Source organism: Merops nubicus, unplaced genomic scaffold (assembly GCF_000691845.1).
Source record: "Merops nubicus isolate BGI_N331 unplaced genomic scaffold, ASM69184v1 scaffold17665, whole genome shotgun sequence".
Taxonomy (NCBI): domain Eukaryota; kingdom Metazoa; phylum Chordata; class Aves; order Coraciiformes; family Meropidae; genus Merops; species Merops nubicus.
In genome coordinates, this window is record NW_008611769.1 from 1 (window position 1) to 27,372 (window position 27,372).

A 27,372-nucleotide genomic window follows, 5' to 3' on the forward strand; every position below is an offset into this window, starting at 1 on the left:
TCATCATCCCTCTCTGGAGCTTCCCAGGATCCTGCCGGCGAAGATGTGCTGCTGCCGCGTCCGATGCGTGTCTCCCGTGAGAGCTTCTGGTAGATCAAAGGCAATAAAATGAAGCGAGATGCCCATGAGAACGTCAGGCAGAGAGCTGGGTATATAAAAGGCCTTTTGAAAGGAATCCGTTATGGACAGAGAGCCTTTCGGGCGAAGGGGCTGCTGTTTTTGCTTCTCAGTTGCAGAGATAAAGGGAGCCAGCAAGGAGTATTGTATCCCAGAGGATTCTTCAGTGGCTTTTTTGGTATTATTCTTCTTTCCCCTTGCGCACCGTGAAGGGCTGACCTTTTCCCGTGGCACGGGAGTCTCTGCCACTCAAGCCTCTGCTCCAGCTGCGAGGAAGAGGTCTCTCTGCCCCTCCGTCTGTGCAGCCGCTTCTCTGTGAATGGAAGATACATCTTTTTGCTGAAACTCTTTTGTTGTGACATTGCATAATAGATAGTTATCTCGCTGCAGGAAATAAAAAAACAAAAGGAAGTCAAGAGATGGAAGGAAATTTTTCCCAAAAGCAAAACTGAAGTGGGGAAGAGAACATTAAAATTACTTCAAACCCTACCTAAGATCTAGAAGACCACAAATCTCCTAGCTCCAGAGGAAAATACACTATTTTCTATAAAAACTCCTCAGTAGTGAGTAACAATGTGCAGTCGTGGTGTTTCATCTGGATGCAGCTGGTAAAGGAAAGCTTTGGAGGGACGTGGGGGCTCCGGCCTGTACGATGCCTGAAGACAGAAATGCTGGAGTCCGCAGCCCGGGTGCCTTAGCAGCAGCTCCGTTCATTCCTAAAACTACTTATAGGAGAATTAAGCGATGTTTTAGTTTCCGTAAAGGTAGGTCCATTCTGTCACTGTGTTCTGCTTTGCTAGTGAAGTCATGGTTTCTGAGAAGTCAAGGGGGCTGGGTGTGTTCAGGGGTAGATGCGGGTACCAAAACAAAAGGCATTAAACAATGCAGATGCCAACATTCCACAAATGATTTATTTACTACTTTGGTCGTTTGTTTGTAGCTAGCCATCTGATACTGTCTCCTCTACATAATTGCCCGTGAATGAGCTGTCTCAATGAGGTGGCTTGAGACAAGATTTTTGCAGAGCCTCTGAGCAAAAATCGTTGAGAGCAGGGGAGGAATCAGACCTGCGGTGCTCTGAGTTGCAAATTTGTCTGGCAAAATATCAGGGAAAAGACTAGGTTTGCATTTTGTCTGTGGGGGAGGAGGGGGAAGAAGAGAGGGAACAAAGCAATGTGATAAATGTGCATCTGTGCAGAAGACCAAGTCCTTGGATTCAGAGATTTCTGGTGAATTAAGTGTAACCCTACAGTGCACCGTCCTCTTCAAGTGCTGCATTGCCACTTAGTTGTGCTGCTCTGCAGCCTGCGTTTGCCTTCCCACCTGCTGCATAGATATGTTGAAGCCAGTTTTCCTCTGCATTGCACATAGTCCTGTGGAAGGAGAGCACGGCAGTACTGGGGGGAGGAGGGCAAAGAGGGTGCTGGCTTTCAAAGTACGTCAGCTGGAAGTGAGACATGTCTGGGAGAGATACGGCAACTGGTGATAGCGTGGCATGGTGCTAGGGATGGGTAGGGAGAAGCCATCTCTATGGTGAGGACAAAAGCTTTGCGTGGAGAAAGCATTAGTATTAGTTTTAGTGCTGCCTTACAAAATGTGCTGGACAGAGGAATCCCAATGAAAGGACTAAATTGTCATGTTGTTCTGAAGTGTGAGAAGTGGTCTTATACAGGGCTTATACAAATGCAGTCATCTTCATCTCCTGTTCCTCCATGCTGCCATTTGTCCTTTTGCACGGCCATGCAGCTCTCTGCTCACAAGACGTGGTAGTGGTGTAGTGGTGTCATCGCTTTTGGGGGTTGTGTGCACAGATGTTTCACGGGGTCACCCCTGACTAAGGGATCACAACCAGCGAGGGTCTCAGCTGATATCTGCTGCAGTTCTGTGATATCATGGGCAGCTGAGATACCATTGAAAGCAGTTGGCTCCCTGTTCCTCCCTGCCCTGAGGCCAGTGTTTCCCTCGGTTGCTGGAGTACAGTCCTCCTGGAGACTGGCCAGGAGGACATAGATGTATCTGTATGAAGTGCGCTGGTGTATTTCAAGGTGTTGGTGTGAACTGGAGCTGTCTGTGCCTCATTTCTATGCTTAACTATTGGAGAAGTGTTTGGAAGTTGATAATTAAATTCTTTAATAATTAAATGATAATTTTGGAGACAGCTGCATTTGCGTCTGGGGTGCTGCCTTAGCTGCACCAAGAAGAGCTGATTCTTCTCTCGTATTCTCACTTTCCCAGGGAGGTGATGGAGTCATCATCCCTGGAGGTGTTCAAAAAACAAGTAGATGTAGCACTGGAGCCTGTGGTCTAGTGGTTAGGGAAATGTTGGGATGGAGGTTGGACTTGATGATCCTAGAGGTCCTTTCCAACTATAGTGATTCTATGAGTCTGTGTTCTGACACAAATTCTTCATGTCTAAAACTCCAAGTGAAGCTGCAATGCTTGGGGCAGAGGATAGAATGATGGAAGCCATGCTGCTAATTTACTTTCCTCTACATATCCTTTGTTTTAGTTGCTTTTTTATACACATTTTCTATTGAGTATTGTCACGAGACCCCCCCCCCCCCCCCCAGAGCCGAGCTGCAGAATGCTGTGTACATCTTTAACTAGGTCCACGTTCCACTGGAGTCAACAGAAAGATGAACTTTAACTGGACTTTTCAGTCAAGCCTTTACTATGGTTGCACGGGCAAATTAGGCTAACTGCACTTGTCTTAACTGATTGGCATACTGAATTCTCGTAACTTAATTTGCATATTGTATACCTAACTATAAAAAATGGCAAAACTGGCCTGCAAATGTCTGCCGTACTTGCAAAGCCCAGATCTGTTAGTTCTAAGCTGTGCAGTGTGATGCAGAAAATAAAGTTAGCATGGAAAAACATGGGTTGGTCATTGGAAGAACTACAAGGGAATCATGACACTGTATGTTTAGGCAGTGATATATCATCTTCACCAATGATACAAGGTGTAGAACCCTTCTTGGAAATCCTGATCAAAGCTGCATTGTGATAGATGCTGGAAAATTAAATGTCAGACCTATATGGAGGTCATGTCATAGGAGAAGCTAGTGCTCAGAGGACAGCATCTGCACAGAAACAGAGCCAAATGTCTTCAAAATCCAGTTTTGAGAAAATGCTCTCTGTTTAAGTACTACCACAGGAACTTCCTGAGAGCACGTGCAGGATATGTGAAGAAAACACTAACTGAAGGTAACCTTGTTGGCATGCAGAGGTGAACACATTCAGTAGCATGGTGAATTTGAGTAAGCAGAGTTTGGGAGGAGACATGGCATTGGCCTTGGCTGAAGAAATGCTCCATACCCTGATGTGATCAACTGTGATATGCTGTCAGTGGAATTTTTAAAACTGCCTCCCTTCCTTTCCAGCCTGTAGCTAGTTCTACTCTTATTTCAGAGTCGTTTTTTTCTAAGCAGTAACTTCTGGTGTGCAGCTGTGCTGAACTGTAGGGCAGGAGTTTATTTTACCTCATATACTGCTGGCATCACACTGACTGTGGGATAGGAGAAGGCTTGAAGAAAGAAAATTAGTCAAACAGGAACAAAATTCTGCCACTGCTATTTTTGATAGGATTTTTTCCTCTCCTGTACATTGTAAAATTCTGTAGAGGGAAAGAAAGTACTCCCTGCCTTTGATCCACTTAAAACAGCTGGGGAACACTGGAGTAGAAAGGTGGTAAGAAATAATAACTTAAGACTCCATATTAAGTGTTGTGTGGCCATAACAGCTACTTCTTTGTGTTATTCCAGGAGCATTGTTTCCAGCCCTGCTGTTGAAAGCCATTCACCTCAACTGTTATTTTCACTGTCAGTAAATTACTGATGTAGGATTGAGAGCTGCTTAAAATTCTCATCCAGATCCTAGGCTGAGCTCAATTCCTTTGACCTTAATTGCCCCTTTCTGATCCGTATAGCCCATAAACTCAGATCTTGTTTTGGAAAGACTGAGGTCTTCTGCTCTAAATTGAGAGAACACATGTACAGTCATAGGCTCTGTATTGAAAGCATCAGCCTTTTGTGCTTTATGCTATCTGAAAATTATGCTACCATCTGAATTACTGCAGGGTGGCTTGGGAAAGGCAGAAACCTTCTGGCTCGCTGAGTGTATATCCTGTGGTAGAACTAGAGCAGCAGGTGGGCTTTTTCAAGCTGTTCCTTGTAGAACAAGGAAACAGAACTGCTGCCTACATCTTTCTCCTTTTTCCTTCCTGAATCAGAATCTTGGAGTCAATGCTCTTGAGATGTGACCCCTGCCTGTGTTCAGTAGCTAAGGAAATCATTGACGAAAAGCATTCTCAGATTTAAATACCACACTCTGTCAATATGTGCCGTTGGAAATACCACAGTACTTTCACAACTCTTCAGTAGACATATGCAGAATCTGGATATAGCACTGTCTTTCATAAACTTTATGGGCATCTGTGAGGCTTGGAAATCTAGTTTCTCAAAATGTTGACAAAACTTCTGCCACGGGAATGTTCTAAGTTAATGAATAACCACTTGGCATACCCTTCACTAGCATGTGATTTTTGTCTTTGATGTTACGCGTGATCTTGGCTTAATTGGATATAACTAAAGACCTACAAGGGCCTCTCTGAAAATGCAGTTTTGCTGATTAAATCTAATGACTGGTCGGAACTGGAATCCTGTAGATTACCCTGCTTTCTACCAGCTCTGAAGAAGTCAAGCTGCTACCATCCTAAATCTCAAGGGTGGTGTTGTTTTGTTTGTTTCTGCTTTGGTACCCTGTCCCAAAGATCAAGCAAACCACAGGTCAGCACTGGAGAACTTGCGTTTGCATTGCAACATGAGTTATGAGGGCTCTTTTTATTTCCTTCTCCACAGAGGCATTCTTGTTGAGTTACTGTAGTGGAAATTTACTTTTAAAAAACAGCATGTGAAATTCTCTCTTTTTTTTCTTTTTTTTTTGTTGTTGTCTCCATAACTTGGGCTGCCTTTTCCTTGCTTCTTTGTAAAGGAGATCCTAGCAGTTACCTGGTATAGCTGATAGCATTCACTGTTGTGTGCTGATGTCAACCCCCAAGGTAGCTGTGTGTTTGCAGCCACAGTTCTTCACAGTATTGCCTTTACTTCATAACAATCAAAGTCTAATCTCCGTGAACTATTAATATGCAATATCTCTGTAGTAGTTAGTTGCAACATAAGAGAGGATAACAGCATTAGAAAGGGACAGTGGAAGAAGGTGCACCTTACAGGGTAATGATCATGGCTTTTATTCCAAAACACTGAAAAACCCAACAGACACCAGAAAGATGATGAACAAAGTAAAAGTTATGACAACATGATGTTGAAGTAGAATTGTCATGTTTCTGCAACTTCTGTCTCTAGCAACAGAGTACTTTTTCCATAAGGCATTGTCAGTAAGCCTGTAACTTCAAGTTCATATTTATGCAGGCTTACCATGACTGATTCCTTTCATGGCCAAGTGCTGCCTGGTACAGATTTTTGCATGTTGGATGAAGGAAGTACTTCCTTTAGAGAAATTCAGCCTAGACTTTGAAAACAAACCAAGCCTGCCTGAGATGTATTCCAAAGCAAAGCAAATTGGAGAATGCAGAGTGTAGTAAATGGTGACTTCAGATGCATTTTAAGGTGAGGCATGATGCTTTTCCATAAGACCTGGGTCTTAACTTTAGGTTATTACATGGTTGTCAGAATTACCACACTAGCTATGAGCTTCCTGAAGTTCAGTGTGGAGATCATTGTGCCTGTGAGGTAGATATGGTATTATCACCATTCCCACTGCCACCTCACTTCAGCCACAATAGTATTCAGCAAATGGTGATCTCAAGAGCTTCCATTAGTGTCATACTGCCTGTGATGGTTGGCACTGCAGTTTGAAAGTGAGAGGCAAAACAAGTTCTGAAGAGCAGCTACATTTCTAGTAATAGTGATGACATCCTCGTTGTGGAAGTTAACTCTGTCAAAAAACCTCTTGTGTTCTTCTGAGGTTAAGTATGAATGAAGATTCCTGCATTTTATCTGACGTGTTTCACCTTTCATGTCAGGTCTCTTTTCATACACACAATTTATTGTTGCTAAAGCAGACAGTGATAAAGCAATCGGTAATGCATTGTAGGAATGGCCTTTGTTTATGTGGGAAAACTTAATAATTTGATTTAGTAGGAGTAATGTTATTTATAAATCTTTTGCCCTTCATCTGTAAAAGTAATGCCTACATGCTATTGAAACTGATACAGCACCTACTTATTTTTTATAGATAATTAGGCATGAACGAAGGAAGATAGAGATGTGAATTGTTTCTGAATCAGAAGTTTTGTGATGGAAAATGCCATTTGTATTACTTCTGTGTTTTCTGTGCTTACGGTCTGAAAAATCATTTACAGTATTTTAAATAATGTTTTTGAGCGTTGTAAAATACATCAGCATTGTCTTTCCATGAGAGTGTCAGAGGTGAGATCGAGCATTTTATTCTTAAGAAAGGAGAAGTTTAATCGTCCGTTTAAACGACCTTTAAATTGTGTGGCTTGTACTAGAAGACACAGGGTTCTCAAGTGTTTTTATGAATCTCAGGCAAGTCGCGTCTCTGTTTTTCATGCAGGTATTTTTGGCCAGAAGCTGGAAGATACTGTGCGGTATGAAAAGCGGTATGGAAACCGCCTGGCTCCCATGCTGGTGGAGCAGTGTGTGGATTTTATCCGGCAGCGGGGGCTGAAGGAAGAAGGCCTTTTTCGACTGCCTGGGCAGGCTAACCTTGTCAAGGAGTTACAGGATGCATTTGACTGTGGAGAGAAGCCTTCTTTTGACAGGTAAGATCCTCCAGCTGTCCCTCACTCCCAGAAGCGTAGACAAGACAGGCTTTGCTGTACTGTCTGGCCCACAGTGCTGTACGACACTTGGCAGCAGCAGGCAGGGTGACATGTTTTTGTAGGTTTTTCTGTATGTTTCCTATTATCACTCTAAAATGTCTTGGATTTTTTCTGACTTTGATGTCAGATTTCAAAGCATTTCCGGAGGTTTTCCATTTATGGAGAGCTGGTTAGGAACAGTATTGCTAATGGTTTGACTTAATGAAAAATATTTTGATTGCCTTGATCTTAGTGTCATGTAAAATACAGTGGTGATGCTGGCATTTAGTCAGTTCTATAAGGAAAGAATCTCTCTTATGGCCAAGTTCAGTATGCTCTGTTACCTATAAAACTTATTGGAAAGGAAATGTGCTTTCCTGTATTCCTTTGTTATGTTGGGTCTTTGGCCTTAAAATAACAGGTGCTGTGACTGTAATAACAAACGTATGCGGTTTTGAGGGTCCAGGTCCAATTTGTATTCCAATATTTATACAGTCTTGCAAAGCTAATGAGATTTCTCTGTGCCAGGGAAGAACTCAGTCCCGTTTCCACAGTTGTTTGTGACTTCAGTGTTTTCTAAGGGTTTTTTTTTTTTGTGCAAGTTCAGCTCTTGCCCTGTAATCATTGGCAGCACTAGCCCACGTATTCAGAGTGCACAATCAGACAAAGAGAACCAGTGGGCTATGAATGCCACGGTGCCTTTTTAACTCTGATTAAAATTACTACAATGGTAACGAAATTCTAGTTCAAGAGTGTTAAACAGTAGTTGTCCTCCATGTGTGTCCTAAGTAACCTCCAAAATGGAGTTGGGGTGCTTCACTCCACTTGAGGGTCTAATGTGAGTTATGAGGAAGAGGCAGGTTACATTTGTTTTGTGTGACCTTTGACTGACAGCGGTGCAAGTGATGAGAAGGAAAGCATAGCTTGAAATATTACTGTAAAAAGATGCCTTGATACAAACCTGACTGCTGGAAATTATTTACCCCCCTCCCTTCCCTATTTCTATGAAGTGAGCAAATTTGCTACATCTGATGGTTCGTGTGTTGCAGATGCACATAAGGCAGACATCTGTAATGCTGTTTTATCTGCAACAGTTTCCTCTCTCCTCACCCTCACTTTAAAAAATATCCAGAATATATAATGCTCTGGAAAAGGGGATTGTCTTCCTATGGGGTTTATTAGTTTCTCTTTGGAAGGTGAGAGTTAAGATAATTTAACAGAAAATAGCTTTAAGGAGTCAGAGGCCTGTGGGAAGTGACAGTGTTAGCTGGTGAATGTTTGTAGCGTACTCACTGTTCAAATACTGTAAAACTTATGTAAAAATGGCAAAGAAGCATCCACATGTTTTCCCTACTTGGACATGAAATACTACTGATCATGTCTGTCACAACCTCTACCAGAGATAAAAGCAGGCAAATAGCAGAAAGAAAAGGTGTTTTTTTCCATGCCTGTAGGCCAAATAATTGTGGAGGAAATGCCTAAGAAAACAAGCCACCTTCGAACTCAAGGAAGATGGTGTCCTGAAACACCCACTGAGAGGGTGGCTTGAAAGAGGTGCACACATTCTATGTGGCTCAGCCATGTAATTGTTTTTGTACAGGTTAACTAGCAACACCTGTAGCACACACTAATCAGCCCCAGGGACAGACGTGGTAGCTGAGCTTTAGCAGATGAAATGGAGAGCAGATTTTGTATGCTAGCACTGTGAAGAAGACACATAATCTCTACTAGAGCAAGTAGAAACACCAGCGGGACTTGCCTCTAGATCGCTGGTCCTGCAGTTCTGCTTCTGAAGCTGAGAATTTATAGAACACAGACCTTGTATGCCTGCATGTCTCATTGCAAAGGGTACTTTTTCTGTTTGCTTTTTCACATTTGAGTTTGGAGAGGTATGATTTAGGTGTCCAGAAGTCGGCCAAACATAAATTCCGCTGTGATCTCTGCCATTGTTTCTATTGGGCATCTACTTTTTTCCTTCAACCTTTTGTTCCGTTTGTAAACTTTAGGTGAAGTTTATTTCAGAGTGTTTGTAGTGTGCCTACGTGGTTACCTTATTTTGGGGTAACTTTTTGTTCTGCTGAACAGCAGCATGGTCTCCAGGTTTGATGCAACCATTTGGCAAACTACGCTCTCAGAAACCAGCCACAATATGAAAAGTTGCTGTAGAGAAAATGAAAAAAAAATTGTTAAATATAACATATTATAGAAACATAATTATATTAGCTTAAGTATATGTTAACATATAAATAAATATTAAAAATTATATTATTACTAGTTAAAAGTCCAGTAGTGCAAAATCTACCTAGGATCTGTTTATTGATTTATATTTTGCCTCTTCTCATACATCAATAACAATAAAGACTTTTGCAGTTAGAACTGAGCTGATGGTTTTGTTGATGGGGCATGAAACACAATGGAATACAGGTCACGGCTTTCATGGCAGTACTGGATCACTGGTTCTGGCTGGGACAAAGACTAGCTGCTGTCATCACTGTTGGAACTAATACAAAGAGCTGGTGTTTGAGGAGTTTTCTATTTTTCATACTGACATTTTTTCTCTGTATAAGTGCATATAAATCAAACAAAGACTACTTTAGAACAAGTGAAGATGCTTTGAAATGTGTGTGTGTCTGCTTGTATATGTTTGTGTGAGAAATTATTATTAAAAGGGTTATTTAATAATTTTTATGCTTTCTTAGATAACTCAGTAAAATAAGTAGCTTGTAGAATTAAAAGCAAAAACAAAGGTACAATCGTATAGCCATGATTAGTACTCCTTTAAAATGTCATCTGTTTTAAAATGGTTGCTCCATCTTAAAACAACTTACAGCCTTTGGGAGATGGAGTTTAAAGCCTGAACTCTGCTCTTTTGCCAAGGCTTCAGCTGCTGCTCACATCTCTGTGGAGACTGCCCTTCTCCTCACTTGCGTGCCTATCCGCACACCTTTGGCAGAGAAGACCACAGAATGAATGCAGGCACAACAAATGTGGCACATTTGAAAGAGGAAGTAAAATAACTTTGCTCAAAAGAAATTACAGCCATGTTTTGAAACAAATATATTTGACAAATCCTAGATCTGGCATGAATAAGCAGCTGGATGTTCCGATACTGAAGTTGGTTATAAAAATGCAGAGTGAATCCAGGACAAATTGGAGACTGGTAAAAAGCCTCATATATTGATATAATGTTGATCTTACAGTTTGAAAAGATGCTGCTGAAAGACTGTGAGCTATGTCTATGAGAATTGAACGGGTATTTGAAATTTCTCAAACTCACAGAATGAGAAAACTCAGTGTATGATCTGAAACATCCATCATGCCACTCCCCCAAATATGAAAACTGGAATATCAGCATTTCTCAGTCTTGAAAAGGGGATTACAGGTGCTATAAATGAAAACTGCTTAGTCCTTCTCTGTGAAGAAAAAAAAAAAAAAAAAAAAAAAAAAAAACCAAAAACACTGCAAATGTCCGTTTAAAACAAAAAATCACTAAGTACCTCACTCTCTCCGTATGCATCTGCACATATTGTGAAATCTGCTTCAAGGAACTAACAGTTCAATTAGTTGCTCATGCTCGCTAGTATTTGAATTATCATTGGTATTGCCAGTACAGCTCCACTTCTGTGTAGCATTGTCCCCTCTGGGGAATCCACTTTGCTTGCCCTTGTGGTATATGCTTCTGTCTGCTTGTGTGGCTTACGTTTTAAGTTTAAAGTCCCTCAGCTCCTTTACAAATCATACATTTGTAATGACACAAAGTGGATTATGACTATTTGTTCTGCAAAATTAGCATAGTGAATATGGCACTGCATAAGGAAAATAACATAAGGGTTTGTTATGCAATTTCTACCTAAAACGGGTAAAAGATTGGATTTCTTGTTTTATATTACCCCTTTCCATCTACTGTTCGTTGCAATTGCTGCCAGATGACATGAGAGTTAAGATTGCTCAAGGAGAATGAAAACACTTGAAATGTCAATGAAATACATATTAATACTGATATGATTGATTGACAGATGTGGCTTTTGCTGGTGCATACAGTCCAGTAGTTTGGGAGAGTTTAAAGTTACATAGCTCACCTGCCTGTGTTTATGTGTATATATATGTCGTTACCGACACCCGATCCCCGGGATCTCTGCCACCCAACCTCTGCCGTTGGGTACCATCAGCAGACACAGGCTTCAATAGGAAGGATGCTGCAAATGGCCTTTATTGCGCAGCTGCAATTGCTTATATAGCACAAGCCACACCCACAAGGCCCCTCGTGGGCAGTCTGAGCTTTCCGTTACATCGCGAGATCTTCCGCACGCCGATCCCTGCCTAGGGTGGGCTCTGCTCACCACAACATATATATATGAGAGAAGGAAAGCATATAAAGGCATATTTAGCAAAACAAAATCCCTATGACTTTCTTTCATCTGTATGAATTCCTTTAATGAAGAATGCAGTACCTTATAGGACAAAATACTACTTACTTCTGTAGTCACCATTGCAATCAGGTGAGAAAAGGACATGTGAGTGGCAAGATGGCAAATGCTAACTATTATTACTGGAGGCAAATAATCCCGAATGTAGAACTGGCATGTTCGTGTGCATTTAATCACTGGGATTGTTGAAGCAAAGTAAGGCAATGATGGTACTAATATAGCCTCAAAGCAAGAAGGACCACATGCACAATTCTTATTCTCCAGAGGCAAAGAATGTTTTAAAATTTTGGTGAACGCAAGAAATTGGACGTGTCTCAGTGGGACTGCAGTCTGCACTAGCACTGTAAAGACTGCAACTCGGTGTTGACTTGGAAATCATTGGTTATGAAAATTATTCTTTTATTGTCCAAATACAAGCCTGTACATAAGAATTTGTTTAGAAGAAGCTATTTCCCCACAAGTAGCGGCCTTTATTCCCCTTCTAGTGGGAAGGTGCAGTAATCCCTAAACGAAACATTTTGATGTGCAATTAAGTCTTTACTAGAAAGCTAGTTCCTGCCAGGCTAAGGTGGCCTTAGGCCTGTGAAAATTGCTGTTCGTTTCTGCCTCTTCTAGACTTCCTTCTCTGGTCCTCAGAATCTGCTCATCATTTAAGTCTGTCGAGCCACTCCCATGTCCTTTCTGATTCCAGCCCTCTTTCTTATCAGCTAGCAGAAATAGCCTCTGCATATGGCACAATTTAAAGCCTTAGTCTAACAATTAAATACACGTCAGGAGGCATATTTCTAGTGGTGATGCAAGGGTCATTAAATCAGTTTAATTGGTGTCCTGCTGTAGGAGAGTGTGCTATTGACACTGAAAGAATATTTCTAATAGCTGTGCATGAATTTCAGTTTCAGGAATGGAATTTGTGTGTCATTTCTGTGACTTAAAAAAATAAAAAAAAAGGTGGCAGACGTATTTTACTTACCAATTAGAAATGACTTCTTAGATGGCCATGGTCACCTTTAAGAAAGGATGACATTTCGTTATTATATGGAAGCATCCTTACTTAGGTTTGCAAGACTTGTGGCTTTCTTAATAAACAAGAACAGGTAGTATATTTGTGGTGGTTTTGCATGTTTTATAAATATACTTGCAATCCCTGCAAAATCCTGCAGAAACCTATCAAATGATAAAATACTTCAGCAACATGTTCACTAGAGCTGGTCAGCTTTTTTTCCTGATGGGAACCCATCTGTTTCTTAGGCTTCTGCTTACCTTACCTGAAATCACTTTTGTATCTCTTTAAGGATCTATATTTTTCTAAGTAATTTTTAACATTCTGCATTGAGTTTGTGTTTTCATTTGTCTGTCCTAAGCTGCTGTCTTCATTGCTGCTTTTAAAGCATCACTCTCTAACGTAGATGAATTGGCTACTGTTAAAATTACTGAAGTGTATATCTAGCTTAGATATAGAGTCTGTCAATCTCCAGTATTCCTTGTGGCACCTACTCCCCTGAATGGGTCTCTGGAAGGTAGTATGGATCATGAAAATCATGAGCACAAGGACAAAGGAGCAGAATAAGTGTTTGGGTTGTCTGTTTAAACATAAAATTAAGAATTGAGTTCAGTGTTAAAGTAGAGCCAGGCTCTTTTGGCAGTAAGGATAACAGACAGCTCAGGGCTTAAAATGGTAAATGCTTTCATATATGTTTTACAACTTTTAGGCAAAATTTCAGCTGGTACTGCTTGTACTACATAGGTTTTATGCAATAAAATTATATAGAGAAATGCTTTGGAAGATACCTACATGGCAACAAAAAGCACATAGGGCATTCAACCAGTGATGTTATGTATTTGATCTGGCCTTTGAATTCCTGGACCAAAGCCTGAACCTCCTTTGCCCTCCTAGCCTCTAGATACTGTCTTCTCAGAAGTAACAATTCTCCGATTCTCTCTATACGTAGTTATGCACATTTGTAATATTCCCTTGATGTTACTTTTTCAGTCGTTCATCACTGGTTTATTATGGGCACTAGAATCTCACTTAAGCTGTCTGAAGATTGAAAGCACAGTTACACCCTGAGCAGCCAGTTAGGGACTCATCCTCCCACGGCAGGAAAACATCTATACTGGTCTGAGGGCTGCTCTACAGACCTGAGTGCAGCTAAGCAGGGACACATCAGACCAAGAAATACTCTTCATATCCAGGATTGTGGGAATCTGAAATGATGGAGCTGTAATTCAAGTAATTGCAGGAGGTACTGATACACAAACTTTTTGAACTGTACTGTTCTCCTTTTGGTTTATTACCAGAACTCCTAAATTGAATTACAGCCTCACAGCTTGTTGTTCCCTACTGTTTGTTCTTTAGGCAGACTATGTGTCGTTGCGATCTGGAGCTATTTTTGGCACAGCTTTAGTCTTTTTGTAATGTGACCTTGCCCTGTTAATATTTCCTCTCTGGGAGTCTGTGAGGAGCTTGTTGGCTTTGTGCTCTGAAGCGCTGGCTCTGGTTCTCTGACCGTGCTGCCTGCTAGTCCTGGCGTCGGGCTGTGTGCATTCCTGGTGACCTGCTGGGCGTCAGCCAGTGTTGGTGTGTGGCAGAGAGGGTGAGGGACTCCAGGCGCTGTAATGGGTCTGGCAGGCACTTTCCACAAAGGAAAATGCTGTCAAAACAGCAATGCCACCAGAGATATTAATGACGAAGCTAAGGTGAATGGGGCTTTGAATATGTGTAGTCTGATGACCAAGGGGAGGTTGTAGTTCATTTGCATTTGTAATGCCTTTGGTGGACAGGGGTGGGGTGGGGGATGCTCCTTTGGAAACATATCAACAGTAAAGCAGTATTAATGTTTTAGCAAGGTAATTAATCTTTCTCAGACCTTCCAGCATGACATGCCAAAATAGGCTACTTCTCACCTTGCTGATGCTTTTTGTGTTCCATTAAATTTTCTGCCTTGTGTTTTGTCATTCTCATTTCAAGCTTGCAATTATTCACTGTGCATGTGGAGAAAGTCCACCTCAAAAGGGTTGTTCCAATTTAGATAACAGATGATTTCCTGCTGGAATTGACATTTTTATTTTTAAAAATACTATTTTTATTATTAGTATTTTAAATACTAATAATGCTAATTTTATTAGTAGTATTTTTAATACTAGTCTATTTGAATACTTGCCAATGAATACTTTTATTCATGGTAATTATGAATGTGTAATTATGGAAGAGTGTCAGGTAGAAAAAGAAATACCAGGATAGGTATAATCATTAAATAATCATTAAATCTCTGTAGCTCTAATGGTCCTACAATTTAAGTAAGGCCAGGTTTGAAGGGAGAAATTCTCCCTTGTGTTAAACTGATCAGTTGTAGTTGGAAAAAGTCCATGAGAAAAGGTCCTCTACAGGCCCTGGAAAGATCCACGTTTACAAACCACACAAATGCCCTGAACGCAGATCTATAAATGCTGTTGGTCGCCTTAGGCTGTGGGTAGAACACTGCAGACAGGAAATGGAAATAAATGCTCCCAAGCCTCAGCAGTTCAGCTCTCCTTTGAAACTCACAGCTGTCCTCTGTAGCTGAAATGTTCTTAATGGTATTTGTGGATTGAAAGACCTAAAATACAGAGGGATTAAAAATGGAGACTGCCATTTTAAAGTTTTCATTTGTATTTTAAAACAGAAGGTGAAAAAAGTAGTATTGGACTGCAAGGTCTAAACAGGTCAGTTATATGAAACATTCTTTTAGTTACATTATTATAACAACACTGAAATATTTTTATACCAATATTTACATTGAAAGAAGAATGTTTCTAGCTTTTCTCTTAACTCTTGCTAAATAGAATTTTTAACAATCTAAAAGCTCTCTTAAAGAGCTTTTCAGGCACTGTGTATGTAGATATGTATGTTTGTTTAGGGTGCTAAAATCTGTATGGTAATTTCTGTATAGGTAGATTAAGTCGTAATCAATGTTTCAGTACAGTAACAACAACAAAAAACCATCATCAACAACAGACTCCCCCCCCAAAAAAAAAAAAAAAAAAAACTCAAAGCAAACCTAAACATAACAAAACAAAATTTTCAAAAACTTTATTTTGCAATCCCACCATCTTGTGGTAGTCTGTAGTATTGCCTTAGCAAAAAAACCCAACAACATCAATTTTAAAAATGGCAAACGTGTCCCAGTGTACTAACTGGGACCTGGGTTTCTAAACTCAGCTCAGAAAGCACCTTTCTGTTGACTTTTGTACAACATGTACTTCAGGAAGCTAGTCTGAGAACATTTGACTCCTTATTGTTTCCTTGCTGCTTGGCGTCTTGCTTCCCATTTCTCTGTCAGTTCTTGCTTGGCAGAGCCACGTTTTTTAGCACTCAGCTAACCCTTCGCAGTGATAGTCTATCAGCACTTCATACTGAAAGGAGAAAGTTTATAAATTGCATCAGTTTTCGGGGCTTTTTTCCCCTTCTTCAGCCTTTTTATCCTCTATCTGATGTGCCCTCAAGGAGCAAGTATTCCACTTAACACCAAGGGACGGGTATAAAATTACTTGTATGTACTTCAAGAAGCATGATCCTGGCAGTACAAAGAAGGGAAGGTGATATTGCTTCATCACCACAGAGACCTGTGTGCTAACTTTTAATTGTTCTTCAGTAATTTCTCTCACTCAGCCTGTTTAAATCTTCTATTGTGGAAAGGTGTTTCTAGTTTTACACAAATAGTGTCTGGAACAATGTGGTTCAGTTCTTCAGCGAGGCCTGGGGAGTTTCCCTGTTTAAGTAATAAAAATAGTAATAATAAAAACCTTCACAGCTTTCAGAAAGACCATCAGTGCTGAGCAATCAGAGTTAAATTCTTTGCAGACTGATGGACTGTGCTCCATTTCACACTGCATTGTCCTAAGTCTGCCAGTTCACATCTGCTCTCCATGGCTGCTGCTCTCCTTCGGAGTCTGACTAGCAAAACGTCTTTCCCTCTTTATTTGCTTTTTGCTTTCCTGATGTGCTGACAACTTAGGAAACTGAAGATCTCTCTGTAAGCTAAGGCTGAATGGTGGCAACTGACTGGGCATGCCTGTTGTGGTTGTGCTCTAGAAATAACACCAATGGCAAACAGATGTGTAAGCAACTACCTGAGAGATTACTGGGGTGTGGGTTATAAGCCCATGGGTTGTACAGTCTATAGTTACATTAGCCAGGATGCCAAGAAGATCTTCAGTTCACTTAGTTTGCATTTGCATTGGGGATAGGTGGAAGGCATAGGTTAGAGGACAAATCTGAGCTAGCATTTGAGATCTCATAAAATAGCACAACTCTATCTTGTTTCATGTATAGTACTATTCCTTGCATGTGTTATATATGCATCTGAGCTGCAGTGTGGGGTACACATAAGGTTCCTGTTTTGGATCCAAGCCATTCTGCAAGTAAGAGGGTTGCAAATTGAGGCATCAGAATTTGAACCTTCCTTAAAAATGTGGGTTTACTTCAGTGCTTTGTTTGTGGATTTTCTCTAGAGAATGGTTTTTGGAATTTGGGGTGGGAGTTATTAATAACTGAAATATAAATGTTTTCTGTGCATTTATTTCATAGTGGGTGGTAGTGGTTAATATTTATACCATATATTTATATATACAGTGCTTTGTAATTTCTCTTCTTCTGTCTTGACTTGGATTGTTTATACCATATCACATTAATCTAAGGTTTTTCCCATCATTCCTGTTAAGATTTAACTTAGTAAAAGCCATTACTGTTTTAACAGATCATTCCAAAATAATGATTAACATAACACTGGCAAAGCTTAGGTGTCGAATATCAGTGATCCTCTTTGAGAGACTGAGTTTAAAAAAAGAGTTCCAAGTTTGGAGTCTTCAAAGAAAAGAAAATACTCAATAATGCACATTGTGGAAATGTCTATGAGATTTTTTTGTTCCTTATGAATGGAATTAGCATAATTTAGTATCTAGTTTTTTGACTTATCAGAAGTCAGAGGGAAAGATACTAGCTTGCAGTGTAACTCTTATCTTAACCAGGGAAAGCATGTAGAACATTCCAGTAAGGATATGAATAAATGCCTGAGCAGTTAAACCCAGACATGAACTCAGAAGTAACGTAAGTGATGCTTCTGTGTACTGACTTGCAGTTTTTACCTGTTTCTATGTATTTGTTTTCAGAGAAGTACTCCTAAGTTCCCACAATGTAACTTTACATACTACAGAAACATTTACAGTAAACCAAATTTTATTGCCTAGTCTGAACTTGTGATTTTGAGCTTTCTTCCTATCTTTTTACTTTTAGTATGCCTGGTAAAAAGTCTAGGCTCCTACTAGCTGTATCCAAAAAAGCCCTTAAGATTCTGCAGACATAATTAAGAAAAAACACGTGTCTATGAGGTCTTTGACTGTCAGCCTTATCATGTTACCTGTTGTGCTAGCACTCAGACTCTTAAGTTTGAAGAATTCCAATGCCCTAGCTTACTTGGTACATGATAGAGCTAAAACTCATTTGCCATGGATTTACAGTTCTGTGTGTAAAGTATATCCAGGTTTTTGGTGTAACAGTACAGCTAAAAGTCACAGTGGTCTTTTATGTGGGAGCCCATAGGAAAACGATGCTTGCCAGGTGAAGGACTGTAATTCAGATGGGGAAGTTTCAACTAAACACCTGTGGTGTATATGGTCTCCTTTAAAACTTGCTTACTTAATAGTGGTGCCAGAGGAGGTGGTAATACAGTGGAGTTGAAACATGCTGAGTGTGTTTTGGGATATGGGGCCATGTCTGGTAGGACAGGAATCCTCATTGTGTAAATATAATGCCTGGTTTCTGTCTCAGATGAAAATGAAAAGCATCAGCTAAGATGGATTTTACGTGCTTGATGTGAGATGTCTGTCAATGAGAGCCAGAGTCTTCTCAGTACCTGTGCTTGCAAATAGGGCCTTATGTACAGTTATTTATAATAATAAATCATCAGAGGTGACAGACTCGTGCTTGCAGGTATCTTAAGTTTTGTAAAGGACAGCCCCTACCGCAAACAGATGACAGATGGGATGATAAATGCATATACTGCTGACAAGTAAAATCTGGGGTGACAATGGTAAAGTTGTGGCAGTTTTTAGCTTGTCAGCCTCACTGTATTATCCTGATTCATGGTAACAACTTGTGTTCCAACTCAACAGCAATACAGATGTGCACACAGTGGCCTCACTGCTTAAGCTGTACCTAAGGGAGCTGCCAGAACCCGTCATACCATATGCAAAATACGAAGATTTTCTTTCCTGTGCCAAGATGCTCAGCAAGGAGGAAGAAACGGTGAGTTGGCCATTTGAATCAGATAAAATAAAGGGCTGGCATGTTATAACCTGTCCTGATTTTGAGGAGGAGAAAAGCTGGTGATTACCCATCCTAATTTAACATGTTAATCTATTAATTGAGGCTGGTTTTGTATGAAAATTGTTGCCACCTGAGTAATTTTGAAGTAAAAAAGTAGACCATAGAATCAAGATATATAACATAAACTTGGCTGTTATCATTACCTTAGCTAATTTATTACATATCATTGAATCTATTTCAAGTAAACATCATTGCATTCAATAGCTTCCATTTTGCATGGAAGGGACTTAAGTTTTTATAATTATCATTTTGAACTGTAAAAGGATGGGTAATTTGAAATGTAAAAGGATAGCTGCTGTCCAGCTCTTGCCATTAGGTAGTTTTCTTCTAAGTGTCAGGATAGCAGCTTTTACTGACTTTTGACTGAAGACTCTATTCATTGCCTGTCACTGAATACCTTCCAGGCTCTTTTAAAACAACAAAGATTCTGATTAAAACAAAATAAAGATTCTGACTGAAAATATGCACCTAGCAGTGGTATGGCCCTATTGCATATTAGTCTGAAAACATAAGAAACTAAGTGCTTGGTTTTACATTGTTCTATGTGTTTATGGGTAGTGAAGTCAACCCTGATATTTTCTCTTCAAAATAAACACAAATAGGCTCATTCTTTTGATTTCAGTTTACCTCAACTTTGTAAGGTGGTTATTTCTGTGTAATTCCTTTTTGACATTTCAAATCCTGCTAGAAACTGAACGCCCTCCTATTTAATTAGATTAATTAAGATTGGTAGGAGCCCCTCTTTTCTAACTGAGAGACTGTCTCCTTTCCGAGCCTTCAGTTGATGACTGACAATGATGCCACAGGAGAGGTGGTAACTGTTCCCACCTGAGGGAACTTGAGGGGGAGAAAGAGCTGTGGCAAACTGTCTTCTATGTTTATAATCTTTTAGACTCACTGAAATCCAATTAGTTTCTATGCTGTTCTTTAAAACTTGCTACAAGGTGCAAAGTTTTGTCAGCTGCTCACAAAAGGTGGGAGTGGGCTTTACAGCTTGTTTAATTTGAGCTGCTCTTTGCACAGGTTATGGCAGATTGTGAGGGGATCCTCAGAGCTAAAGTTGTAGCTATTTGCTTGTGCATGTTGCATATGTCTCTAACCATTGATAGCTCCAGTGTAAAGATACCTGACAAGACTGTAGTTAGTCACCATGCAGTTTATACTTGCAGTGATACTCATTTTCAGACTAAATTTTTAGTCATTTTGTATTGGCTTAGTCCACAGTGTATTTATGTAGTTCCTCTGCAACTATGCCAAGCACTTCATGAAATTCATTTTGAATGCAGGATTCAAATAAGTGGCCTTTTGGTGCTGCAGTTGGTGCTGGCAGTTTGTGAAAAATCAGTACTGTAGGAGATGAGCCACGTCAGTCCTCTCTATGGTTAGCTTAGCAGTCCAGCTATAAGGCTGTCTGACTAGATTTCCAGTTGATCTTTCTCCATGCAGAAGTTAGAAGTGCAGTCACTCTTAGGGGAGAGAGCTGTAGATCTTGTTTCCTTTTTTATCCCACAGCCAGCAAACTTGTGCAATATTGTGGTCTACCCATCTTGATTTGCATTGGTTTTCATAACATTGTAATCAAAACCCCACTGATGCTATCAAATACCAAAACCCCATACTGAAAAAGAGTCTAAAGGCACTGGTTGGTAGGAAATGTAGCCAGGATCTGTTTCCACAAAGCACAGGGTTACTGTCTGATATTCTTCTTGTCCCATTCCCAGAGTGGACACAAAGTGAAATAAGCATTTATTGGTATGAATCTAGTATGAACCAGCACTGCATAAAACACCTAATTAGTTTCTCATATGGAAAAGCTAACTACTTCAACTCAGAACTGTTCCTGAAAGCCACAGCCTTGGTATCAAAGAAAAGCAACAGACACGATGAAACCAAGTTATTTCCTTCTTTATTTTTATCTGGACCTAATCCTTGATAGCTAAATGTATCTTTAACTATCCACAGTGAAAACCTATCCACAGTGGCTTCTACAAGCAGTTCCTGATGGTAGCCTGTGTATAACATTTGATGCTGCAGTTTCAGTGATGTGTTTATTGCCTTGTAATTCAAATTGCTGACATTTTTTTGTATCTCTGGTAAAACACTAAGAAACTGCCTCTCCACTCTTTTTTTTTTTTTTTTTCCCCTTAAACCACTTAAAGGGAATGAAAGAACTGGTGAAGCAAGTGAAGAGCCTGCCAGCTGTCAATTTTAATCTGCTGAAATATATCTGTAGGTAAGTGCTGTTGCAAGAATATCACAATGGTATTTATAGCTGCGAGCTGACAGACGAGCCTGTCTGTGTGTCTGCCCTGAAGGAAAAGCATTACTCATAGTCGGGAGGATTGGTGAACCTAAGTGCATGGCCTAAAAATATAGGTTTACTGCATGACTAATTACTAATTTGCTCTATCAAGGTACACAGTGATGACTTTCCTTTCATAAGCAGACCACGCTCAACAGGAAATACAAGAAGACAGAAGTGAACATATTCTGTCCTCTTTACAGGGACTGTGGTTTTCCCATTTCGAACTGCAGTTATTGGCTTTGTCTGTGTACTCCTGAAGCATGGTATCCTTGAAAACAGTGTGTGTTTTAGTATATAGAATAGTTTTGTGGAGACATCTAAGATCTTAAAAATATCTTATACAGTTGAAATTTGGGAACTTACAGAAAGTTCCCAGCATTAAAAAAAAATGAACTTTTTTTAATTAACAGTTTGATTTTTTTGAGGATATTTTATGAGCCATTTGTTAATTATGCTGGAGAAAGTTGCCATCTCCAAAAGAATGATCTTGTAGTCTGTCCAGATTGACATTTAAATTCTATCAATGTACCATTTTGAAGAAAAAAATTAAGAAATTGAGAAGAATAACCTTGAACTTCAAGATGTTCCATGAAGATTTGGAATAGGATACTTGAATGATGTTAAGAAACCATCACATGCTTTGACTTTTTTTTAGTTTTTATTTCCTTTTTACATGTTGCTTAAAGGCCTCTTTCTTCCCCACAGATTCCTTGATGAAGTCCAGTCTTACTCAGGTGTAAACAAAATGAGTGTGCAAAATCTGGCTACTGTTTTTGGCCCCAACATCCTTCGCCCCAAAGTGGAAGATCCTCTCACTATCATGGAGGGTGAGCTTATTGTACCTAAGTTGTAATAGAAAGAGGGAATGTCTTTAGGTTTATTAACAGTGCATACCAGTCCACGTAGTCTGTGCAGTAAGTCCCATACATCTGTTTTATAGACACAGAATTCTTCAACCTCAATGAACTCCTGAGTCAAGTCTGGCAGGTTACTATAAAAGTGACTGAAATGGGCAGTGTTGCAAACAGACTTTGCAGGAGATTGTGCTGCCCTGGCAACTTCACTAAAATGTACTTTTTCTCTCAAAACTTGCTGCAAATATGGCATGTTCTTATTCAGCACATGTGTTTGGAGTGCAGTTAATGTTATACCTGCAGGTTTTAAGGATGAGAAGAAGTTAGTAGAGGTTCATACTGCAGTGACCTGTGTAGAATCCCCCACGAGACAGTGGTAATATTACATGTTTTCTTGCACAGCAGTGATCAAATTGTTAGCTGTGTTCTGTTATTTACAGCAATGTTCAGCTGTAGCATTTTGCTGTGATTAAAACAAAAATATGGCCATGGCTGCTTCCTCCTAGGCTTAATCTTTATGGCTTTAATTCTCCATAAAGTACATGATGTCTTTTTTTCCCCTCCAAACTCTTTTTTTCTTACTATGTGGATTCACTTACCTTTCTCAGAAATTAGGGCATTGCACAGACCCTACACTGAAAATCTCACCAAAGCTCAAAAATGCAGCGTTCACAGTTTTTTTGAGAGCATGTGGATTTATTCTTTTTCTGCGTTTGATGTTTTTATGTTCCCCACAGTTCCCCATATACTTAGTTTATTTACTTGTTTTTCTGAAGTCATATTTTTTCTCCTTCTTCCTTTTAATTCTTAACAGCTATGTTGTTGTGAAGAGGAACATGGCATTTCCAAATAATCTGTGAAAGCAGGGAGTATCCAGGGTTAGCTGGGAACCTACTGTTCAGACAAACCAGAAAACTTTCTAACGTGGAAAGTTATTTTTAATCATCTTCACTTTAATGTCTGGATTCGCATTGTCACAGAAAATGGATTGATCATTTATTTAACTCAAAAGGGTTTGCAAGAGCTAGTGTCCAATTTATGTACACATTTATTATGACTGTGCACGAGTATCATATCAAACCTGTGCAGCTTCAAATACCCCTAAAACTGCATTTGTGGCTTTCCCCTCATTTCTTTACATGCTTGTCTCAAATGCACTGTGACTGTCTGATAGAGCTTCACGTGTCATTGAAGTCCTAGTTTACACCCCTTAATCGTCTCCCCATGGTATTTTGAGAGAGAAACACAAGGGTTTTTCTTTCCTGCTTTGTTTCCTTCCTCTTCAGCTGGCTTGTCATGTCTTTCACAGGAGTTACATTTTGTCTGTGTGTGTGCTGACCATCACTACACTTCCAGCCTGTCTCTCTGTAGGTACAGAACTGCCAGACTGACTGGGATAGTAGCTTCTCTTACCCTGGCACTGCTGTACAGCTTAGCAGCCTGGTAGATGATTCCTGTGAATGTTTTTCTTGGTTAGGCAGCAAACTGTCACATTTTTCATGTTTTTGCAATAAATAGTACAAAAAGTACTTCATATTGTTTGGTAGGTTGGGATTGGAGAGAGATGTCAGAGCTGCTTTATACCACCAAAGTCAATGAGAACAGTATCTCACAGGCTGACGTTTGCTGATAGAGTACCACATACCTTTAGCTCACCTGGGGCAGGGGAGAGAAATACAGATTTGGGATAGGGAGAGAGGAGTTAGCCATTCCTAAATAAAATACTGTTTTCTAGGTTTATATTTTTCCAATCTGGGCGCTGCCTAAAGTTTGTGGGTGGGTTGGTTTATTTTAAATTTTGAACAAGAAAGTTTTCTTTTTCCATTCCACACAGTTAAAATAAAAAAAATACATTTTTCAAGTTCTTCAAAACTACTCTCCAGCCTGCTTATCAACAGCCCTAGTACTAAAATGGCTAGTGGCTACAGTAGGAAATGGCATGGATTTATTTTCCACTTATTATTTTCCACTTATTGAAGGGAAAGACATGTTTTTTAACTAATGCAAAACAGGTTTGATTGAACAGATTTATGGCTTCTATTTAAGCATAACTAGGATTTGACATGAGATAATGCTCATTTGCAATTGGGCTACACATAGTTAAACGTACAGGAACTTTTAACAGAGACTGTACATTGATCGGTGCTCGTGGCCACCCTTCTTCATGGCTCTGTGCTTTCTGGAAGATACCGAGTGCTTTTCCTGCACAATCATTCAAAGTCAAACGTGCAGCTATGGGTCACCTTCTGAAAACATTAGCTTTTATGTGAAGAATTTTACTACAAACATTGCACTGTACTTGGGCAGCTTTTACCACTGCGTTTGACAGGAAAAAAATTGCCCCATCATTTGAATTCTGGAAAACCTCTCTTGAACCATACAAAACCAATTCCTCATCCCATTATACAGGTATCTTTAAGAGTAAAGGTAGCCATTTATTACAACAACTAGCAAGCTGTGGTCTTGTGTTAGTTCTGTACTGTGCTGTCACAGTAATAGCTTTTTCACAAAAGTTCCCATTCTTAGGGAGTCTGTGAGGCCTGCTGGCTTGGTTTTATGGAAGGAAGAGATGCTTTTCATCTGGCTTGGTAGCCAGAAGTACTTCATGTGCCTTGAACATTAAGGATGTTATATGGATGCATTATGTGAATGGCTGTATAAGCTGAATGGTTACCAAAGTATTTGTTGAATCTGATGGATATAATATATTTATGCCTTAAACAAACCAGGCTGTTAATGACCGTGTGCTTGGCGTCTCCTTTCAGGTACAGTGGTAGTCCAGCAGCTAATGTCAGTGATGATTAGCAAACATGAAGAACTGTTTCCCAAGGATGCAGACCCTCAGATGGGATCTGAGGTGTGCAACAACAACAACGAAATGCCAAAGAAAGTGATTGTGGGGCAGCTACAGAACAAAGAGAACAACAACACCAAGGAGACTGCAGTGAGGCGCTGCTCTTGGGACACACCCGAGTCTCCCCAAAGGGCAAGCGTGGACAGTGAGTCTCTGACTGCTCTGCCAGGCAGCAAGACAAATAGCCCCAGGAACAGCATCCAGAAACAAGATGTCACCAGAAGCCCTCCACTCACACTGAAAAAAAATCCTGCGTTTAATAAAGGCAGTGGCATAGTCACCAACGGGTCCTTCAGCAGCTCTGCAGAGGGGCCTGAGAAGAGCCAGGCCCTACCAAACTGTACCCTGCAAACTAGGAGAACATCATCACTGAAAGGACCGGTGACTAAGATGGGCACACACAGTGTGCAGAACGGAGGGGTGCGGATGGGTGTTTCTAGCACAGACGGGCACAGCAGCACCCTCAACACCCGGACCCTAGGGTGGGTGCCCAATGGCTATGTCACTCTGAGGGACAACAAGCAAAAGGAGTCGGTGAATGAGTCAGGCCAGCACAACAGGCTTTCCACCTATGACAATGTTCACCAGCAGTTCTCTGTGGTGAACTCCGATGACAAACAGAGTGTGGACAGTGCCACCTGGTCAACATCCTCTTGTGAAATATCCCTCCCTGAGCACTCCAACTCCTGTCGTTCGTCCACCACCACCTGCCCGGAGCAGGACTTTTGTGCAGGTAACTTTGAAGACTCTGTGCTGGATGGGCCACTACATGAAGACCTCTCTAACCCAGATGACTATGAGAACAAAAGTGACAGAAGGAGTGTGGGGGCCCATAGCAGCCGAGCCACCAGCAGCAGCGATAACAGTGAAACGTTTGTGGCCAACAGTACTAACAATCACAGTGCTTTGCACAGTCTGGTGTCCAGCTTGAAGCAAGAGATGGCCAAGCAAAAACTAGAGTATGAGACGAGGATAAAAAGGTAAGGCGATTTGGCTCTACTATCTGACTGCCTTTTGCAGAGTAAATTCTAAATGAGCTACTGAGGAGATTGCCCTGTGAGAATGATTCACTGATGAAGCCATGGTTCATAGATGCACCTCTCAAAAATTCAGTCTAAGCTTTATGCACAAAAAGACACATGTATGAATATGTTGGTGTTGTGCATTTCTGCTGGAGTGATGAATGCTGCTCAGGAGCTGTTTGCTTTTATTTCATTTTTGCAGCTTGGAGCAGAGAAATCTTACCCTGGAGACAGAAATGATAGCTCTGCACGAAGAGCTGGATCAAGAGCGGAAGAAGTTCACGATGGTAGAAATCAAAATGCGTAACGCAGAACGGGCCAAGGAGGATGCAGAGAAGAGGAATGATATGTTGCAGAAGGAAATGGAGCAGTTTTTCTCCACTTTTGGAGAACTTACAGTGGAGTCTCGCAGACCAGAAAGGGGCAACACCATCTGGATCCAGTGAGCACTGGAAGCACAGACTGTGGGACTTTGAGGAAGGGCTCGGACGTATTATATTGTATCAGGTGGCTGGTCACCTGTCTGAGGCTAGTACTCAACATAATGTTAGAAACTCTTGAAGGAAGACACGGTGCAGACATTAACCACTCGTATCTACAGTGTGTACTTATCAAGTTATACTCTTTGAATGCTTCGTGAGAGTACTGTCAAGTGTTACAACTGGATACGTGTATATAAATTTTTAAAAAATCACTTTAGAGAGCAAGAGATGTATCTCAAGAAATATTTTAATGCAAGTCTTGTATTTAAACTGGTAAATTGAAATGTTGTTGCAATCAAGCTTTATATCAAGGCTTTTCTCCCTTGCACTTAACATAATAAGCTATTTTTGGCATTGTGTTACCATTAGCTTATTTTGGATATCAAATCTATTTTTTTTTTTTATTATCCCTCTTTCTGGGGAATGAAGGTAAACAGATATGTTAGGATGTGTGTGCCAGTGGTTAACCCTGATTTGTGTTGCTTCTAAAAAGACAGCAAGATGAGAAACAGCAGCATGCTCTGGGCAAAATAAAGCGGTACTGATTTAACAGAGCTGATGGCCAGGGTAGGAAGTAAGAGGGCACCCATATTGTAAAAAGAAAAAAAAAAAAAAAAAAATTGAGTCAGCACAACTGGGGACAGTGGCAAAAGGCTAAACAACTGCTTGCTTGGGAGCAGATGTGGGTGGCAGAGTAAGAAGCTGAGAGAGGGGAAAGTCAATCATATGACCAGAGCTTTTTGGGGTACCCTAAAGAAGCCCTGTGCCTGATCACTGCAGGTCAGAGCAGGAATATGAAACAGTTTTTCTGACCATATTTGCGTCTGACTTACCCCTGCACTCTGAGTGAAAGTGGGTCCTTTTGTAAAGCTGGTGAAGGGACACACAGAGGGGATGAGCTGGACATAAACCAGTGTATTCTCCACCTGTATTTACAGTGTATATTAGCAAGTTATAGTCTCTGAATGCTTCATAAATTGCTGTCAAGTGGTACAACTGTGAAAGTTCCCAGGCTCTCAGCATCCCCAAGGGAACACCTGCAGGGAACAGCCCAGAGCCTAACAGCATGTGGTGTGCCAAAGAAAAAGAATCAGCAAAGTCATG

At 40.5% G+C, this 27,372-nt stretch overlaps 1 protein-coding gene across 1 annotated transcript; it reads left to right on the plus strand.

Moving 5' to 3' along the window:
- The first annotated feature begins 769 nt into the window (after window positions 1–769).
- ARHGAP24 (Rho GTPase activating protein 24) lies at window positions 770–26,717 on the plus strand. The gene is made up of 7 exons (XM_008941326.1): window positions 770–881; window positions 6,715–6,922; window positions 18,538–18,670; window positions 20,911–20,984; window positions 21,762–21,883; window positions 24,676–25,744; window positions 25,989–26,717. Exons 1-7 carry the CDS (start codon window positions 770–772, stop codon window positions 26,230–26,232), a joined length of 1,962 nt encoding a protein of 653 aa, XP_008939574.1. The 3' UTR covers window positions 26,233–26,717.
- The last annotated feature ends 655 nt before the right edge of the window (window positions 26,718–27,372 follow it).